The sequence below is a fragment of the Phacochoerus africanus genome, chromosome 11 (assembly GCF_016906955.1).
Source record: "Phacochoerus africanus isolate WHEZ1 chromosome 11, ROS_Pafr_v1, whole genome shotgun sequence".
NCBI lineage: Eukaryota > Metazoa > Chordata > Mammalia > Artiodactyla > Suidae > Phacochoerus > Phacochoerus africanus.
In genome coordinates, this window is record NC_062554.1 from 117,741,869 (window position 1) to 117,762,939 (window position 21,071).

Consider the following 21,071-nt stretch of genomic DNA (forward strand, 5'->3'; position numbering starts at 1 on the left):
ATCAAAGTGCAACTTCCTTTTTGTCTGTGTGGGTCCTTGACAAGAAGTTCATGGTGAGTGTCTAAATTTAGGGTGTGGAGAGATGAGAAAAGGGAGATCCTGCCAGAAATTAAGCATATTGATGCAGTTCATCTTTGTCTTCATACATAGTTCTGGTCAGTTCATGTTGGGTAACGAGTCTGTCTCTTTATAAATCATTTCTGCGAAGCTCTGAATTTTAGAATCATGTCCATTTTTACCCACCCTTGGTCATGTTAGTGGATGTTTGCCTTTATTAGCTCTGATAAATTTCTAAAATGGTGTACACGTACGATAGTGGGTAGGGCATTCTACACAGAAAGGGGGCACCCCAACATCTACACTTTTGCCCTTTTTGGTTTAGGGAATAATCTGGACAAAAATCTTTGTTTCCAACAAAATAAGGCTTGCCTCTGTTGATTCAATGAGTGACTGTTTCCAACACTATGTAGCTTTTAAAACTGTATTCTCACTCTTACACTTGTGGACTTCCATCTCTGTCTCTGTGGAGTTTTGGAGTCAGAGCAACCGCACCCAGTTTGCCACCAGCATGACCTAATCACTCTCATCTGCAAGGGTGAGTTATGACTGGCGAGATGGGCAAGGAAGAAAAGGGAGAGGCATAGAACCAGCTGATAAGTTGGTGTGGAGGGAGAAGCCTCTTAGAGGGTGGCTCAAGGAAAACTAGTGGACCTGCTGAGTTGAGGGAGGACAGAAAGATGACATCCAAGACTGGTACATGACAGGCAGAGAAGCCGGTAACACAGAGATAGCCCAAGTAAACCATGCCAGGAACAGGGAGATTTGGGCAAAGTGAACGAGGAGGAAAGAGAGAAAACCTGTTCCTAATTTTAATGGGAACTCTGGAATAAGAAGAAAGGGCAGAACTTTTCCTCCTTGGAGCCCTGAGCTGTGCTTAGGCTCAGTCTCTGATCCTCTCTGCCCTTGTTTCTTTCTTTTCTTTTCTATTCATGTCTTTTTTCCTTCTCCTTTTAGTCTTCTCTTTCTTCCCATTCACCCTCTCCCTGCTCCTTTCCTCTAGCTGATTAAAACATCTCCATGTTGAGAGTTACTTGATGTCATCATAGCTCCAAAGCATCAATTTGTTCATACAGGAAATTATAATTATTTTTAGTAAAGGAGAAAAGGAAACGGAATGTGACGAATGTCTAGGGAAAACCAGGCGACAGTTTAAAAAAACATTGTGTCGCCAAGAAAGCAGCAGAAGGAATATCCCTCTGATCACATGTGACATCACTTCATGGAATTCAGATGATTTCTTGGGGATGAGGACTATTTTCCAAGATATTGTAAGTCAGTAAGAAAGAGTATTTTAAAATCCTCTCTCTCCCAAGCATTTTTGTTTCTAAAGCAAAATCTCTTTACCTTTCTTTACTTTATTCCTCTTTTAGGTTCTGTGCCAAAGAATACAGTCTCCTTTGGGGTCTCTCTTTCATGGGCACTCCTTGATAGTGTATCCTACATGTGGAGTAAATAGATGGTGGCATCAACAGTGTGGTTGGGAGGCAGAGCAAGCAAGAGAAAAAGGATCCTGCTGTCCCAGCATGAGCTTCTGGGTTGAAAGACTTCAGTGTTTGCAACTTGTCTGCAAGAATAGGAGTTCCTGTCATGGCTCAGTGGAAATGAATCTAGTAATATCCATGAAAATGCAGGTTCCCTCCCTAGCCTCATTCACTCAGTGGGTTAAGGATCCAGCATTGCTGTGAGCTGTAGTGTAGGTCGCAGATGCAGCTTGGATCTGGCGTTTCTGTGGCTGTGGTATAGGCCAGCGGCTAGAGCTCCATATGCCATGGGTGCAGCCCTAAAAAAAAAAAAAAAAAAGGAATAGCAAGAATAAAGTATGAATCTATAAAGGAAATGTTCAACTCTGTTGAGAGAGCTGCCTGCACAGTCGAGGCTGTGATAGGATCATTTCTGTCTTTTGAGTGGCATTTCCCGTGGTCACTGTAGGAAGGGTCCAGTGAATCCAAGGGGCCACTGAGTTCTAGTTTAGCTGTTCTTTCTTCGAACAGCTCTTCATTGAGAATGATAAGGCTCTGTTTCCTCATGGGAAAGTTTTAATTTTCATTGATGCCAGGAAGATGAATGTCGTTGACTACGTATGAGCTTAAAAAGAGATCAAATGCTTGTTTCCCTTTTTTTATGGGCCAAAAGGCATGTGTTTTCAATAAACCTTTAAGTCTGTGAATAAAAGCAAACATTATATTGCCTAATCCTTTGAAGGCCACCAATAGAGATGCTTGGTGAGTATCATAAGGTAGTCAGAGTAGGGGTAGAATTTCCATGGATTAAGGCGTATATATATATATGTGTGTGTGTTAAGATGTATATGCTATAGTATAAGTTATATAGGGAGAGCTTATATACATATATACAAATTATGTATATGTTAAGATATGTATGTTACATATATCAAACACTCTTTGCAGTAGCTTTATGATGATATTCTCTCCTATCTATAACTCATCTCTTATTTTCCTCTTTTGCTTTCTGTTTCCTGGTGACTATATGCCTTTTAAAAAAATAATGCCTAAATTAAGCATATGCTAAAATAGAGATTCAACTGGCCTTATCATCATAATAATCATGCAGTGTGATGGAAAGAGCCAGGGACTGAGAGTTGGAAAGCCTTCTGGGTGATAATACTCAGGGCATAGAATTAGGAATATTGTTGGATTTATCTTGAAGAAATCGTCTGGGTGTAGAGTGAGGAACTGAATATGATGTCAAACACTTGCATAGTCATATAAATATTATGATGCTAAAAAGGTAGGATGTTATTTATCTTGGAATAAATATCCTAAATATGTATTAGGGCCTTTTTTGACAGCTTCATGACACCTGGTCTCCGCCTCTTTGCCCCCTCCAAAAGGCACTGCTAGTTGGGAGTGTCAGAGCCTGATGCAGTCTGGTTCTGCTCTTCTCTGCGCACTGATCTGTTGGTGTGACATTTCCTCCTTACTGTTCTCCAGGGCATACATGAGTGTGAAGGAGCTGAAGGAGGCACTGCAGCTCAACAGTACTCACTTCCTCAATGTCTACTTTGCCAGCTCTGTGCGGGAAGACCTTGCAGGTGCTGCCACCTGGCCTTGGGACAAGGAAGCCATCAGCCACCTGGGTAAGTACAGTGAAGACCAACTATAGTAGGAAAAATGAGGAGGTTGGAAGGGAGTCTATAAAAGTGACTTTGGGGAGGAAAAAAGGAGAGAAAAATAAATAAGCTTAAGGCATTAGCTACTTTGGGCTGCGAATTGCTTTTGGGAGAATCTCTCAAAATGTCACAGTGCAGAAAATAAGATATATTAAGAACATACAGTGGCAACTAGTCAGAATGTTCTAGACCAAATATAGAATCTAGATATAAAGAAATTGCTGACATGGAATAAGACCCATTTTATGCCTTGGGTAACCTCAAGGGGAAAATTAGCAAGAAGGAGGCTAGACGCGAAATCTGATTTGCAATAATCACTGGGCCAGAAGATTTCTGGGCTTCCTGTATGGACTGGGATCCTGAGGAGATCCTGGGAAATTTAAGCAGGTAGGGCTTGCCTGCTTACCTAGGAAAAGCGTAACATTTTAATACTGAGTGGAACAACTGCATACTTAAGATAATTCCTTTTATAATATCTTATCATTATTATAGAGGAAATCTTACTGACCAATCAATAAGAGTCATTAAATCAGTTTATGTGGGTAAAGAGTAATTATTCAATATAATTTGTATATACTTTCAGAGAGTCTTGAGTAGGATTCTATCCAAACTGATTTTAAAACTGAATTACCATAACTGGAAGAAATTTTTCATGTTGGAAAGAGAATGCCTATGGAGTCCAGAAACCATTTTATGAATGATTTAACAGAGCTTATGACTTATCTTCTTAGTAGTCAAATATGAAGCAGAGAGAAATCAACTGAATAAAGAACATGTAATACTGTATATGTAAAACCCATGTTTAATGGGGTCATTATGAAGTGGAGTCCAGAATATTGAAGTGATAATCAAAGAAAATAGGAGCAAGTGTCCAAAGGACAGCTAGTAACGTGGACTGGGGAAGGAAGAAGATGAGCAGTAGGTTAGCAATAGATGAAAGAAAACTGTTGCTGTTCAAGAGGATACCAGAACATAAAAATCCCTGTTTTGGATAGGTAAACATCCAGAAGGGGTATATATTTCAAACAAAGGAGGAGACAATAAAAATTAGACATGTGGCGATCAAAACTGAATGCTTCTTAGTATGTTTACTTACATTGGCACTGTAGTATCTGATACAGTTTTAGAGCCCTGCAATTCTTTCGTCTTAAGTTTTGTATTTTCAGTTCTCAGCATGTTAGAAGTGAGAAATTTGTGAGCTTAGTGGTGCTTTCCAGATAAGAGCTCCTGTGAGCCATTTTAGTCGTCATGGTAGCAACAGGTGGACTAGGTTATATTCTAATAGTTCACTTAGTAGTGAGTTTGGATCTCGAATTAGCCTCATCAGACACAATGATAGTAGAGGAGTATGTAACACTGGAAGAAAGTATCTCCAAATGGGTTCATGCCTGACTCACCAAGGATAACTTTTCTGGTACATATGACAGCAAGGTTTGAGTCCTAGGTCTGTCATTGAAATTTGAATCTACTTGTTCAAAAAGCCTTAAAAGAATGATCTGCTTGGCTATCATGAGGACAGATCTTGGCCTCTTGATAAGAATTTTTGGGTCAAGAGCAGAGCCATGAATGTTTTCTAACTTTATTGGAACTAGGCCATTGACAGAATTCATTTAACTATAAAAATGGATAAAATACCCCCCAAATGAGCTATTTGAAGACAACAAGGGCGTGAGGGACACAATCCCAATGAGAAGAAAAATGCATTGACGTGAGATCTGCATATAACTCAGTGTTTTTTTCTTTTTTTTCCCAATAGGGAAATTGCCCAATTCTTAGTGAAAGTAGTAGAGGCAGAACAGAAAGCAGCAGCCTAGAGCTTGCTTCAGTCTCACTACCGGGAAGACAAAACTTAGAGGTCAGGCCTTCCAAGGCATCCAGACTTGAGGGAACCAAGCTTTCAGAGAAATAGAAATCATGAAAAAAATGAGCCTGATATTCTTATAATTTTAAGATATTTCCTATTTACTAAACTATGCGTTCTCAGAGCCAATGGCTAAGAAAACAAGTATAAAATAACATTAACATATTAAAAAGCTAAACAGTGATTTCAAGAGTCTCATAGTGGAGATGACAAAAAAATGGAATTGAGGTACTAGCAAGGAGGGGCTTTGAGACACCCTCTGTGTGAGGGAAAACATAAATAGTCTATCTTACACAAAGCCTAAAATTCAGCCGGAAATGCTCCTAAATCCTTGTTTGGAGGAAGGTCCTCTGCTTATATTTCACTGCCTAGCAAAAGAATAAGTATGCTCTGGAGGAAGAAAAATATCATCAAAGCTGCTACAAGTGATGATATACAATGTTAAGAAATCAGTAAAAAATTATCAGTTATGCCAAGAGGCAGGACCAAATGATGGTAAACTAAACTAAACAAAGAAATAATCACTCAATAAATGCAGACCCACAGATTATCTGGATATTGGAGTTATTGATTATTGGCTTAAGATTATTATTAATAATTCAAATATTTATAAAAAGGTAGAGAATGTCTTCAGAGAATTAGAATCTATGTTAATGAGTCAAATGGAAATTTTAGGACAAAAAGTAATGAAATGAAGAAGTTAATGGATGGATTTATAAGCAGGAAAAGGGAGTAAAGAACTAGAAAATGTAGAAAACATACATATTAAAGCTCAGAGAGAAAAATATGATGAAAAAATTTAGAAAACAACTTGAGACTTTTGATACCTGAGGAAAATTCCTAATGTAAATTGGTGTTCTAGAAGAAGAAGACTTGTTACTGGTGCAGAAACAATATCAGAGACAGCAGCTGAGAATTTTGCAAAGTGACAAAGAATATCAAACCACAGATTCAAAATGTTTTACAACCTCCAAGAAGAATAAATAGAAAAATCACAACTATGTTCAGTATAGCAAACGTGCTGTAAACCAAAGGCAAAGAAAAGCCTCAAGTACCCGGAGGAAAAAAAATACATACTTCCTTTTTTATCATTTATTTTTATATATATATATATTTTCTACTGTACAGCATGGTGACCCAGTTATACTTACATGTATACATTCTTTTTTCTCACATTATATGTTTCATCATAAGTGACTAGACAGAGTTCCCAGTGCTACACAGCAGGATCCCATTGCTAATCCATACTAAAGGCAACATTCTGCATCTATTTACCCCAAGCTCCCAGTCCCTCCCACTCTCTCCCCTTCCCCTTTGGCAACCACAAGTCTATTCTCCAAGTCCATGATTTTCTTTTCTGTGGAAAGTTTCCTTTGTGCCATATGTTATATTCCAGATATAAGTGATATCATATGGTATTTGTCTTTCTGACTTACTTCACTTAGTATGATAATCTCCATATCCATCCATGTTGCTGCAAATGGCATTATTTTCTTTTTTATGGCTGAGTAATATTCCATTGTGTATATGTACCACATCTTCTTAATCCATTCATCTGTTGATGGACATTTAGGTTGTTTCCATGTCTTGGCTATTGTGAATAGTGCTGCAATAAACATGCGGGTGCACGTGTCTTTTTTAAGGAAAGTTTTGTCCTGAAGGAAGTATTTGTAAACCATACATCTCACAAAGGATTATATATAGATTATATAAAGAACTCTCAAAACTCAATAGTAAAACAAAGAAATATTGCCATTAGAAAATGAGGGCAGAAACACAGAAATTTTACCAACGAGGCTACACAGATGGAAAATAAGCACATGAAAATTTATTCAATATCATTAATCATTTGGGAAAAGCAAATTAAAACCACAATGATTAGCAATGGATTAGCAGTGAGATCCTGCTGTGTAACACTAGGAACTATTTCTAGTCACTTATGATGGAGCATGATAATGTGAGAAAATAGAACATGGTGTACATGTATGTTCACCATGCTGTACAGTAGAAAAAAAATTATGTTGGGGAAATAACAAATAAATTACAAACTGCAAATCATGGCCACTCCCCCCCCCCAAAAAAAAACCCCACAATTAAAATTTATTATTATTAAAATAACTAAAATACTTATTAAAATAACTAAAATTTTAAAATAGTAGCAATACTAAATCCTGGTGAGGATGCAGAAAAACTGGATATGGCATACATTGCTAATGGGAAAGTAAAATGGCACAACCACTCTGGAGTATACTTTGTCAGTTTCTTATAAGTTTAAACATACACTTACCATATGACCCAGTGATTGTACTGGTAGACATGTATCCCAGAGAAATGAAAACATATGCCCACTGGAAAACTTATATATTGATCTTCATAGCAGCTTTATTTGTAATAGCTCCAAACTGGAAATGACAAAAGTGTTCTTCAGTGCTGACTGCGTAAGCAAACTGTGATATGTCCACATGATAGAATACCACCCAGAAATAAAAAGGAATAAAATATTAATACATGCCACAGCTTAGATGGATCTTAAGGGTATGCTGAGTGAGAAAAATCTCATAAGGTACATACTTATGATCTATGTAATAGTCTCAAAATTTTGTGTGGTATTCTCAAAATTTAAAAAAAAATAGAGATAGAAAACAAGCTCTCTCTATCTTTTCTCCAGGTTTAGGAATAGGGTGAGAGTTGGGGGAAGAGGGATATGTGTGTGGGGTGACATAAAAGATAGGACGGGAGAGATCTTAATGGTGATTGAATGATTTAGCATCTTGATTGTGGTAGCTATTACACAAAAATATACACATATGTCGTAAGATTGGATAGAATTACACACAAGCACATACACACATATGCACAACCCTGCATGCAGAAACTGGTAAAATCTAAATAAGATCTGTGGCCTCTATGCATGAGCAGAGCACTTCACATGCAGCATGTGCTCTGAATGCTCACTGAATGAAGGGATGGATGCGTGAAGGCAGTACCTTTAAATGGTTTCAAGAAAAGTTTAACTTATTTCATGAGTCACTAACTCATAATGAATTGCAAAAGAAACTATGGGTATTTATATTTTGTCCTTGAGCCTTTTAGGAATCACTAGTTCCCTACAATGTATTTCTTAATGTGCTTTTAAGAAGTAGAACACTAGACTTCACAGCTGAAATATCTGACTCAATATGAAATTGCTCATGTTCTTATTTATTTTTTTCTTGTTCAGTCATAACTGTGATTGAACAAAGAAACTGTATTGACTTAAATCAGGTGTAGAGTAGTAGGGACAGCTGGCATAACATGATAGAGGAAGACATTTAGGATTTTCTAAATAGAGTCTTTTCAAGGCATAAGATAAGATTATCTGTGTCAACATTCAAGACCCTGTATTTTCAGGGTCAGCTGAGTGACCTGGCAGATAAGTACACTAGTCTGAAAATTTGAAGATTGAATCCAATTTCTGACTACAAATGGCTTAAGTCACTATGTGGAAAGACCAAGGTAATCTGAGGTCCTGCCTTGTCGTCAGTGCCATTTCTGACCTTTAGTATGATTTTGTATTTTTAATGCAGTGGGAATGCAATGCAGAATTTTTTTAAGTAAATGAATAAATGAGATTCCCTTGAGCTCAGTGATTGAATATCTTTAATGTTAGTGTACAACACTTAAACTGAAAACCTATCTTCAAAGGCAGCAGACTTAAATTAGTGGTAAACCAACCCTTTTACAAGCTGTTGTATCATACTCATAATCATTTATTCATTCATTCAAACAAAAAGCTGTTGAATGTGTTTTGTGGCAATATCAGAGAGGAATAACTAAAAGGAGTTCACTGTGAAGGTTTGCACAGCAACTGGGAGACAGACATGCAATACACACTTATAACACTGTGATGCTGCCACACTTGGGGTCAAGTAGGAACATGACAAGAAAGTGCCTGATTGTGCTGAAAGCATCAGGGAAGAAGGAAAGTGTCCACAGAGGGTCTGAGGCATGGGAGGGAAGTTGAAAGATAAGCAGGAGCTTGCTTGGCAGGCAATGAGAGGGCATTTGGAGTGAAAGAAATGGCAGATGCTAAGGTTTAGACTGTTAAAAACCTAGATTTGCTTAGAAGTGGAATGTACTTGGAATGGCTAGAACAGAGCTCTTCAAACTTATTTTTGTTCTCTTGTACCTCCTAAAAAACCTTTGCAAAACTCTCTACCCCTTCAAAGATGTTAAAAGTAACATCTATACATTTAATCATCAGTGTAAATAATGTCAAGGAATATAATTTCTGGCATACTATTTTAAATTATTGGCATTTAAAATAGATTTTAAAACCTACTCTTCTAAATATATCTTCAGTAACATAACAATTTGATAATCACCATCATTTATTTACCAAAAATTCATGGCCATGTACTCTTTTTAACATTGAGAAATTATTCATTGCTCCTTCATTCCCTTTGAATTTGTGTTTCCATTTCATTTCTCATTTAGAACTTTATACAAATGTAACATATACATGTATTTTTTTCAAAGTCTTTAGTCACCTGTTTCTCTGCTAAAAACATACTTTGAGTAAAATAACTCTTTTGTGGGAATGTTTTTTAATTAAACTTTTTATTTTGAGATAATTGTACAGTCACATGAGGTTGTAAGAAATAGTACAAAGTCCACCTTTACCCATTTTCCTCCAGTGGTCACATCTTGAAAAACTGTAATGCAGTATCATAAGCATGGTATCAAAAGTGACATTGATCATAAGTTATAACATGTTAAAAATCTCTTCTCAATTGAGTTCTTTCAAAATGATTCCTGGTCTCAAATTGATCCAAATGGTATTTTAAAATGTTTAATTTCTAGTAAACAACGTGGAAAATGCCTATTTAATGAGATGAGAAGGGCTTTTCTCTCCCAGATTAGTTCTTGTATCAGTGAATGAAGCGTAGTTATTGCTATAATGAGACAGGACTTAGCATTAGTTATATTGCTTTATTTTTTCTTTTATGGTTCTAAGTGCCAAGAAACTTTGTAAATGGGGAAGAAAGAGTTTGGTTTGACTGAGTGGATGGGACAAAGGTAGAAAATATAGAAAAAGGAGGACCAAAAGGTAAGGCAGTTTAGTTTTGGATGTGTCAAATTTGGGGTCTCAAATTTGACTATGAAAGGGATTTCCACAAAAGCAGAAAGACCAGGATTCAGGGGTGTACCAACACCAAAGGAGAGAGGGGTCGTGAGAGTCACTTAAGGCCCACAAATACGACCGCTTCAGAGAGAAGAAGTCAGTACAAGGGTGTCCGGGCCAGGTTAGAGAGGACAGTCAGTCACTCTCTGGCACAGAAGTTAGATACTGCAGAGTGTCCCGGGCCAGTGATCTTCCTAATTGTTCCAGGGAACACCTGTACTGCCAAGGAACATTCGGAGATCCTGATAAGATCACAAGCAACATGCATGAGATCCTAGAACCATGTGGGAAGGAACTTGAACTTAGTTTGTAATGGAGGTTTGGACATATAGGATCTTCAAAGGAGTCTGGATAATGTGCTCCTTGTAGAAAAAAAAAAAAAGTCTTTGAGTGATAGAGGAGATTAGGGCATCCAACAGATTGGAACCAATGTGTCTTGAGCAAGTCACCTCTCTGGGCCTTCGTTTCCTCATATATAAAAGGAGGATAGCATGAGAAAGAGAACCCGACACATAGTAGGGCTTCAACAAATATTAAGTAGCAGCAGCAGCAGCAATAGAAGCTCCAAATACCACCATGTGTCTGAGGCTGCTGTTCCTGGTCATGCCCTCAGCCTCATACCTCATCTCCAACCTAGAGATTTTTAGCACCCAAGAAAGATGTTAGCGCCTTTATAAAGGAAAAAAAAAAAATGTGTTTTAAAGTGTCCAGTTGCTTGCTTATAAGAAGCAGAGGAGTTTCCTTATAAGTCACAGAAGGAAAGAATAAATGATTGTTGACCTTTTGGGGAGATGGGTAGCTGCCTGGTCAAAGTCTGTGGGTGTCGTGGGGCCCAGTGAACTGGAGGAGAACAGCTACCACAGGGGCGACGGATATCTGGAGGAAAGCAAAGCAATAGTTGCATGGGTGGGGGTTGGAGGGAGGTAAATGGCAGCAGAACTGAGTTCAGAGGTAAGATACCTTTCCCTCACTGGAACTTTTATAGTTTTGGACAAAGCTTGACTTCCTCCTAACCAAAGAGTTGACATTGAGGTTAGGGTATTACATCAGTTATGACACACTGATGTACAATATAGGTGAGAAATAGCCATTCATTTGGCAAGTGGAAAGTCTTTGGGAATCTCAGCCCAGTTGTTCCTGTAGAGTGGGGTGCAGGAACTGGAGCAGGAGAACTAGCAGAGTCTATTGGAGGTAAAGAGCACTCTGTGGCAACTACTTGCTGAACGGTTGGGCTAGAGAAAAGTGATTTCGTCTCTCTCCACTATGTCTCCTTTTTTTTTTTTTTTTGGTATTTTCCAGGGCCACACCCGCAGCACATGGAGGTTCCCAGGATAGGGGTCCAATCGGAGCTGCAGCCACTGGCCCCCATCAGAGCCACAGCAATGCAGGATCCGAGCTGTGTCCTCGACCTACACCACAGCTCACGGCAACGCCGGATCCTTAATCCACTGAGCGAGGCCAGGGATAAAACCTGCAACCTCGTGGCTCCTAGTCAGGTTCTCCAGCCACTGAGGCCACGACGGGAACTCCACTATGTCTCCTCTTTACCGTGCCAATGTGGAGTGATTCTTCACCGAGATAAAAAAATAAACAAGACATGTAAATGAGAGCACACCATGTGCATCTGTGGACTGGCTGAGTCTCTAATGAGACAGGCTACAAGACACGGGCAGGATGAGGATCATTTCTGGGAATTTCCAGGAATCGCCCACAGGCTGCAATGATAGATTATTTGATTGTCAGAAGATGACATTCAGCATATGGGGTTATTTTAGATGCTTTAGGATTTTGGACATAGTGAGAATACTAGGACATTGAAACTTTTGGATAAAACTCATCTTGGAATATAAACAACATGCCCTGAAATTGTTGTTCCCCAAATATAGGTTTGTGCACTTGTACGTAGGTGGAGTAAATAATCACCTTTATATGTGATGACTTGAAAGATCTCCTCTCTTAAAACACGTTCTAGTAATCATCGAATTTTTGGTGCTCAGAACAGTACCTGACAATGAATAGATGCTTAATAAATGCTGAATTAATAAATGAATTATAGAAAATATCTTTCCCAGTCATACCCTGTAGGGCCTAAAATGCTGCATGAGGTTATGTGCATATGTTTGAAGCACTGCTGGCATCCAGAAGCAAGGAAAAGACTACATCATAAGTCTCCAAGGCCTTAGTAATAACGTCTTTAGTTTTCATTAATCAAATTACTTTTCTGCCATGGTATGGGAATGGTTAGAAAGCCTAGAGTACATGGGTAGGAGACTCAAAAAACGACATCAAACTTTGCAAAATCTTTACCCTCTACACGTTTTTCTCTTGGTTCACTTTTGCCCAGAACAAGGACTTCTTTCTAATGTGACCACAGACTGTAAAACAAAGAAGCCAATATAAGATTTGGAGATGAATTGTTTCTGAGCTGGTTCTGTTAAAAATTTGCTTCATTTTCTAAGTGCTCGTGACTTTTTAAAAAAACTTTTGCCATTTCTTTCTCTCCCTTTGTCTGTCAGCTTACCTCTGCCACTTTCTTCTCTCGCCTTCACCCAAAGTGCTCCTTCCTCAGACCCCCTGTGCCCCCCACTCTGATAGCTGTGTCCCTTCATTGCAGAGAGTGTGTCTGGGGAAGTTTGTTTCAGCCAGTAGCTGGAAGTAATTATGGAGGCACCTGCAGACCAGCTCTCAACTTCCTTGTTTTATGGGCATATAACATTCGGCCCTAAAAGTTTTACAGAACGGTTTTAAAGTCATTTCAGCTCATGTTTTTTCCTCAAGCTTTCTGAGTGTTTTTTTTCTTTTTTTTTTCTTTTTTTTAATAAAAGTGACTTTTGGAATCACGCCCTTTGCCACGTGCCACTCTGGCGGTCTTGTGCTAAAGCTGGGAAGCCAGTTGGAACTTGAGAATACAACATCACTTTGGGAGGCTGGCTTTCTGCTACTGAGGTTTCATCTTTTAATCAGCAGCTTCTCTCTCTTTTCTTCTCCTGCACCATCCCCTAGACCACACAACAACCCTGTCTTACTGTTTTGGTTTGTCTCTTTTAATCTAGGCTGAAAGATCTTCTAAAAAGGCATTTGTGCTCCCTGCCAGTCCATTAAGCAACAGCTGTGCCACACGTGGCCACCAGTTGCTAAATCCAGGGATTTTCAAATTATGTCCTGTGTACAAATTAATACATGTAACTGGCATGTATTGCATTGAAGTCCCAGTATGCACTCAGGTATGCAAGAAATGTAACTCTTATTTCTTCTTCTGTAATTGAACTTAATTTCTATCTTGAGCCTCTATCTTACTGGTTAGTAGAAATTTATCCTTAGTCAATTGAGTTTCTTTTTCTTGGGGCTGTATCTAACTGTTGAGATGACTTATAAGTATCAAGGCCGTAGAGGAAAATATCCACTTTGTCCTTAAGTCATCAGGTGACACTGGTCACTTGAGATGACCCTTGTTCCCATCACAGCATTCTTCACCGTCAGGGATTCACTAGAAGGCTCACTGTCACCCATCCCTCTTAGCCTCACCAGTCAGCCACTTTTCAGAACTAAACCACTCACTCAGGACTCAATCTCTGGAAGGAGGCAACCCCACCCTGCTGTCTGATCACATGCACCTATTTGAGTCCTTATCTCTTTACTGGGATCTCAAAAGACAGAGTCTAATTCATTCTGTCTGGACCCACTGCCATATGTACATTCACATTATTTCCTTTTTTATCTCTTTTCTCTTCTTCCAGCTTAGGATAATCTTTTCTAGGCTAAGATGTGGTGGGTGGTGTTGGTAGTGTGAGGCAAAGATTACTTCTTCCATTTATCCATCATGCTGGATAAACCATGAAGTCTTCTCAGGGCCCATGGCATAGGCTTTGGAAATCATATAGCCAGAAAAGGACTTCTTTCCTTGTTTTTCACTCTGTCTTCCTAGTAAGGTGATGAATGAATGCAGGAGAGTCTGGCAGTAGGGTAAGGGGGCAGGAGATAAGGACCCACTTGGGTGAAATGTTAGTGTGTCCAAAATGTTGCCCCTCCATTCACACTATTACTTCAAATTTCCCCCAGAGTAGGTATTCCTGGTCTGGTCGTCAGTCCCTAGGAAGCTTTATAGGACAGGTGTTGGGGAGCTGAATGGGAGTAGAGAGAAACTTAGAGTGTCTCAGAGTGAAGATTGAGGAGCCAAGGTATGGATGAAACATAAGATGGCATGTCTACATCCTGTTTCATTGTGGCAGGTAAGAGCAGAGAATAGGAAGGAATTCTCTTGCGGAAGAGGATACCTATCCTTCCCACTCTACCACCTTATTTGTCCCTCAACTTTATTTTAATTTTATCCTCCCAGATGAGGAGAAACATAAGTGAACGGTGGTTTTGATAATTATATTCTCTAAAACTAGAGAGGTGGGAAATAAAAAAAAGTTTGACGCTAGAGAAAAAGATGTTTTGTATAAATCTGACCTATCAGCAAGGTCCATGAAAAATTAAATTTACTCTCCCAAGATTTCCTTTCCTCACATAATCCAGGCTACACAAATAATTGTTGAACACCAATATGATGTCTATGAAGAGAATGGGCACTTGTCTATTTGCAACTTTGTCCAGTTAATGTCTGTCTTTGAATCTTTGTTTCACTCAGGCTTTGGCATGAATACGTGTGTGTGTGTGTGTGTGTGTGTGTGTGTGTGTGTGTGTGTGTGTGTGTGTGTGTGTGTTTTACCAAAATGTGAAAGAACCTTTATAAACTAAACCGTGAAATAAATTAGTATTTTTCTTACCTATATGGGGGCATCAGTGCATGTACCTCTGAGTGATTAAAGTCCTCTCCCCTAATAATTTAACCAGTTTGTTTCTCCCCTAATAATTTAACCAGCTTTGTTTTCGCTGGTGTAGGGAAGGGTGGAGAACAGCAGGGGACCCCTGCACAGGAGAGAGGTAGGAGAGCACACACTGGAGGGAAGGGTGTGAGGTTGGACAGCAGTGGGTCTGGGTCTCTTGAACGTCTGTAGCAGAACTGAGAGTAGATTTCCGTGGCTACTCACTCCCAGACTCTTCCCTTTTCCTCAGGCTCCTGAGAGATGGGAGTCTTGGAATACAGCCTACCAAGCCGAGGTGGTGACAGTCCATAACATGAACCTCTCCACATGGTATTTGTGATTGCCTAACTCAGTCCTGTGTGTTAGCTCTCACAGGCACTGGGTAAGAATACGGAGGACTCAATAAGCCTTTATAGCGCCCTCACTGTACAGATGAAGAGACCAGGGAGAAGGTGAAAGAACAGGGCTGGTGTCATACAGCTAGTTAGGGTCAGGACCACATTTCAAGTTGCCTTACAATCTAGTCCATAACTTTGGGGTCTTGTGGGCAGAATTACTATAAGAGGTCTAGGGCCTTGGCCTTTTTCCTTAACATATATTGGTGTACACTGCATTTCCTCCTGAATGACAATTTGCATTATTCTATTTAATGCATGTGTAGTAACTAAACTCCTTCCTATGTATTCCATACAGACAATGTGGGGCTAAAAGTAGCATCTCTCTGGAATCAAAAATATAAGTCTCAGTAAGTGGGTTCAAAGGCTTATCCTTCTCATTGAAATTTACCCGCTGTCTAGTTAAATCCGTATTCTCCTGTTTTGGGAATGAGCATTAGGAGTGCTGTGGGGGAGAACCTTGGCCAGTTGTCTTGGGTGTGGAGGAGATTTTCTGGCACTGGTGAGTGTTTGCATTTTCATGCTCCTCCCTCCACTTATAAACAACCAGGTTTATTCAAAGGAGATAGTATGTGTGTTTATATTCGGAAAAAAAACCTCACTTGGCGTTGAGGCAGAGACTTGCAGAGGTTGGGGAGAAGCCCATGATGATCATAACCACGCTCAGACCCACCTTGAGTAGCCCCAGGCCACACTCCCAGCCCGCCTGATGCCTCTGACACCTGCGACTGCTGCCAGTCCTTCTTCCTGGAGCGTCATTTCTGTTAGCCTCTATTTCCTTTCTCTACTAATGGAGGAGATCCCAAAAGGACTTGGGCTGGACTGACCATAGAATGAGGAGCTATTTGAGCCTTGCTCTGAGGCAAGACATATGGATAGAAAATAACTATTAATTGGGAAGCTTTTTTGGTCTTTGGTGGTGTTTCATGAATTGTGCCCCTAAGTAATTCAGTATTCCAGATGTCAAATTCTACTCCAGACAGTTCTGTGTTCAAATAAGTTTGGGGAGCAAAGGATTAAATAACATTGGACCTTTAACATAACCGTTCTCAGGTACAATGTGAGTCTTCAGGAGGATGGTATGGCATGCCGCATTTTTCTCAAGCATAGTTAACCACTGATATTACTCTTTTCTTTTGCCAAGTACCACCCAGGACCAGAGTTTATTAATGCAATTTGGGGAAAATCTACTCAATGTAAATACTTAAACCTTATAGGCAAATTGTAGCCTTTCAAAGTTTGATTTCTGGCAAATTGGTGTAGGCAATTTGGAGGGAAGAGACAAGTGTTCTCTTAGAATCTTCATTGATGTGAAGGTCGATATTGTTCTCGGAAAACTGAAAGCATAATGGTGTGAACCTTGTTCATGATTATTATTGTCACTGGATATGTAAACATGAAGGGGTAAGCATCTTATAATGTGGAAATACTGCATTTCACCAGGTTTATTCAAACATGGGGCACCTAGGATGTCATTGAAATGGATCTGTTTTCAAATTTACTTTTTAACTTTAGGTTGACACAATAATGATGCACACATGTATGCATCAGAATATATTTTTATAAAAGGGAAAAAAGAATAATGTTGAATTTTTCTGGAAGTCATAAAAATGATAAACAAGGGTAATGAGGTCTAGCTCTGTTTTAGATGTGAAAGTAGAGAGATATCTTAGGACAAATCTGAGTACGGCTTGGTTAAGGTCAGCATGTCTGAGTAGACTGGAAGAATCTAGGACTTGGTTTGAGAAACTGCCCTTTGCAGCAGGGTAGTCACTAAAAAGGCAGATTGAGATGTCCATTATAGAAACCAAGGGGGTAACACTGGATACCCTGGTGATTATGTCTTGCCCATAAAGCCATGTATGTAGTTGTCTATAGCGTATCCTATAGAGTTCAGGAATGGGGCATATGGAATATGATCTTGGAAAAAGAAAGGCAAGGCTGTTCCTCTAGAGTGCCTGCCATGCTCAACAGACCACTGATACAGAGAGGGCTTAGGTAGGAGGATGAAGCACGTCCTGGGAACTGGGATTGGATCCAGCCTGGACATACAGCTGGAGCAACTCTGGACCCCAGAGAGTTAGTTGAGAGCTGTGGACATCCCTGTTCCAGGTCTAAGAGATGAAGCTGGGCCTGATCCTGATGATATTTAGGGGTGAAGAAGGAAAGTCTTTCCTGGGGAGAGGAGAAAAGCAGGGAATGGGAAATTTGACAGAAGTTGGGACCCTCAGAGATCCTTAGCCTTTTAATCTGTGATATACAGTAATACAGATCAAATGCAATGAACTCCTCTCTGAAACACCTCCCTTGGTGTCCTCTGGGAGATTTGGGGGGATTGAGGGTGGAGCATATTTCTTTAGTGCATGTGACATTCAGAATTTCATGGTAGTTAGCTGGGCTTGTCTTTTGTTTCAATGGTTGTTGGCTCCTTGAGAGTAGGTGTCACAAAATCAGAAGCAGCATGTATATTTGTCATTTACTAACTCCTGCAATGTGCCAAATGCTTTTAAAAAAGAAAAGTTTTAAGTGTTATCCTCTCCACTTTACAGACAATGACACTGAGCTTCTAGGTCGCATATCTGTTCAAGTCCTCAGAGAATCTGTGTGTACTTTCCCTCAGACCAATGGTTCTCAACTTGAGAAGTTTTAAAAAATAATGTGGCATATACCCCATCCTCAAATATTTGGGTTCATGTCATTGGGTCCAGCGTTCAGATGTCTGTACTTTTTGAGTCCCTTGGGTGATTTTAATGTGCATCCAGGGTGGAGAATTCTGGCCCTCTATTGTGTCACCTTGTCTGTAGGGTTAGTCCTGCATCTCACCCATGACATAGGTTAAAGATGTGTTTATTGATTAGTTAAGGAGGTCTTTGAGGCCAGAGGAAAGATTGGGGATGGAATGCCACTAGAGGTTATATTGTGTCCCCTTCAAGGCTGGGATTGAACACCTAATGTTTATCAGAAGACAGAGGGTGGCTATTCATTACAGGCTTAGAGTTATCTTGCAAACCTTCCATTGCAGGTGGTGTTGTCCTCAATCCAGCCTATTACGGCATGCCTGGCCACACCAACATCATGATCCATGAGGTGGGTCATGTTCTGGGACTCTACCATGTCTTCAAAGGGGTCAGTGAAAGAGAATCCTGCGATGACCCCTGCAGGGAGACAGTGCCATCCATGGATACGGGAGACCTCTGTGCCGACACGGCTCCCACTCCCAAGAGTAAGCTGTGCCAGGACCCAGAGCCCACCAATGACACCTGTGGCTTCACTCACTTTCCAGCGGCTCCATTCAGCAACTACATGAGTTATACAGGTACAACAACAGTGCTGATGTGTTTATTAAGATTACATGGGAGTCTTTGGGAGCTGGGAGGGTGGAGATGTGGAAATTAGAGAGGATTATCAAGCAGGCCTTCATGCTGGAGAGTTGAAGTGTATTTGTCATGACATATTCTTTTTTTTTCATGTCATGTCTTTGAAAAACTTAAAGAAATAAAGGTCCTCAATGACTAGATTCTCTTCTGCTAAAAATTAAAAGAAAAAAACACTTCTGTCTTGAATAGTTAAAAGGGGAGACAAAGCCAAAAACTGTCTCGAGAGCCCTTTGACTTCTAGAACTTGGTTATCTTTCTTCTTTCACACATTCTTAGGAACTGACTCTGAAAGAGGGTCCAAAAGTGTGTTAGGGAAAGAGGTTTCTGGGTCTTGGTGCTATTTTTGAAGTTGGTCAAAAAAGATGGCCCAGGTTAATTTTAAGCTCAGAGTTCCTTTTTAATTTATGTCATTTTTAAAAAAGTATCAGATTATCTTCTTCCAACACTAGCCAAGGGCTGATTCTTAGCTTCTCACTGTAAAAAATGGTATTTTCCTGGCCCTGGGAACAACTCTTGTCTGTTTTGGTTGTCTTGGATTATGCTTCTTTTTCTTTTCATACCTTCTCTGTTGCTGTGAAAAAGTAATACTAGTCCTTGTCTCCTGATAATGAACTTAAATTTATCCCTCACATTAAGGACTGGTCTGCTGTGATGACTTATTCCTGTGGTGAAGGAAGGAGGTAGTTTTTCTATAAGGTCCAGGGGCTTGTTCCGTGAAAAGTTCTAGAACTATCAAAAAAAAAAAAAAAAAAGGAAAGGATACATTTCAATATCCTGGCCCTTGAAGGGAAAAAAGAGTGGTAAGCTGGTCTGTCTGTGACCTATCAATATATGCTTATCTAAGTCTCATTTTGGTGCATGATTCAGGTGCATCAAATTCATAAAGACCAGCATCCTTGCCTCCCCCAACAAGTGCACAGTGGCCCTTGCCAGGGTGCCAGGGCAGAGAGACCACACAATGATGTTCAGAGGGCAGAGCTATTCAGGCTCCACCTTTGAGGTGGGCAGAGGAAACATCTAAGGGGTAGGGGGACTTTTTGGTGCACTTCAATGGAAAAAGGCCTGGAATCTAAGATAACTCCCTTTCTAACTCTATGACAAGTATACCTAATAGGAAATGTTGCCAGCTCCAAAAAGAAGCTGGGGATCACCATTCCCAGTCCTGCTGCCCCTTGACTTTTTGGCTCTCTCTCCCCTTGAGCATCTCCACCAAATACTAACTAACCTTGGCCACAGTCCCTGGGCATAAAGCAGGTGTCTGCAGCTCCACAAATGTTCATGAATTAAAAAGCCCATATGCTGAAACACTGCCATCTTGTGGTTCCCTGAATAAGCAATATCAGCTCAGAGCAACTGGGTACCCCCGGGCAGGTGTGAATCTCACTCTGGCCCAGCCCAACATCAAGGTAAAGCATCAAAGTGAACTTGCTTTGGAGATAAGCAGGTGCTCTTCTCTGCCTTCTCTTCCCACTTCCAGCCTAGATACTCTCCAGAAAAATCTATCCCTACCTTGGTGCGCTTTGCAGGTTAAAACCTTTTTTGTCTCCACAGATGATGACTGCACTGACAGCTTCACCCCGAACCAAGTGGCCCGAATGCACTGCTATTTGGACCTTGTATATCAGCAGTGGAGTCAAAGCCGAAAGCCCACCCCCATTCCCATCCCACCTGTGGTCATCGGGCAGACCCATAAGTCCCTCACCATCCACTGGCTGCCTCCAATTAGTGGAGTTGTGTATGACAGGTAAAGAGTTGCTGGCCATGGGGGAGCTGGTACCTTTGTCGGTGGCATTTCTTATGAAAAAGGGGAAGAATGTGAAGCTTGGAGAACCCCAGTTTGGAATTATAAATGTGCACCACTGCTCAGGGCTGTCTCCGCCATCCTGCTCAGTGCTCATTTCCTTAGCAGAGCTCATGGGGCTCTCAGAGTAAGCCAATGGTGCAGTATGCGTGCCCACACCTTGGTGAGGGGCATAACGGCTATTTCTTTATGTCACATCTGGTGGCCTTCTAGGAGCTCTGAAGTGGTTCACAAATGTGATCATGATGAGCTGACAAAACTGAGATGGTATCTGCCACCTGTTGTGGGTCAGCTGTCCCTCCTGGGCTAAAGGAGGTACAGGGTTTTGCTACTTGCACCGTGGCATCTGGAGGAAGGGAAGTGAGGTGTGTTTCCTCCAGGCAGTTCTGGGGGTGGGGGGCCAGCTACTCACTGCCACAAGCTGTGCATCGGGGCTTACCTCCTCCTATGGGCATTTCTAATACCTTCTCTGCCT

General features: G+C 40.4%; 1 protein-coding gene across 2 annotated transcripts in view; it reads left to right on the plus strand.

Annotated features, from left to right (window-relative positions):
* PAPPA2 (pappalysin 2) overlaps window positions 1–21,071 on the plus strand; it is a 273,676-nt gene that overhangs the window by 98,558 nt on the left and 154,047 nt on the right. For both annotated transcript variants that reach the window (XM_047753714.1, XM_047753715.1), the window contains 3 exons: window positions 3,012–3,157; window positions 18,441–18,734; window positions 20,347–20,539. In XM_047753714.1, the coding sequence (XP_047609670.1) occupies window positions 3,012–3,157; window positions 18,441–18,734; window positions 20,347–20,539 (633 nt within the window). The remainder of the gene's footprint in view (window positions 1–3,011; window positions 3,158–18,440; window positions 18,735–20,346; window positions 20,540–21,071) is intronic.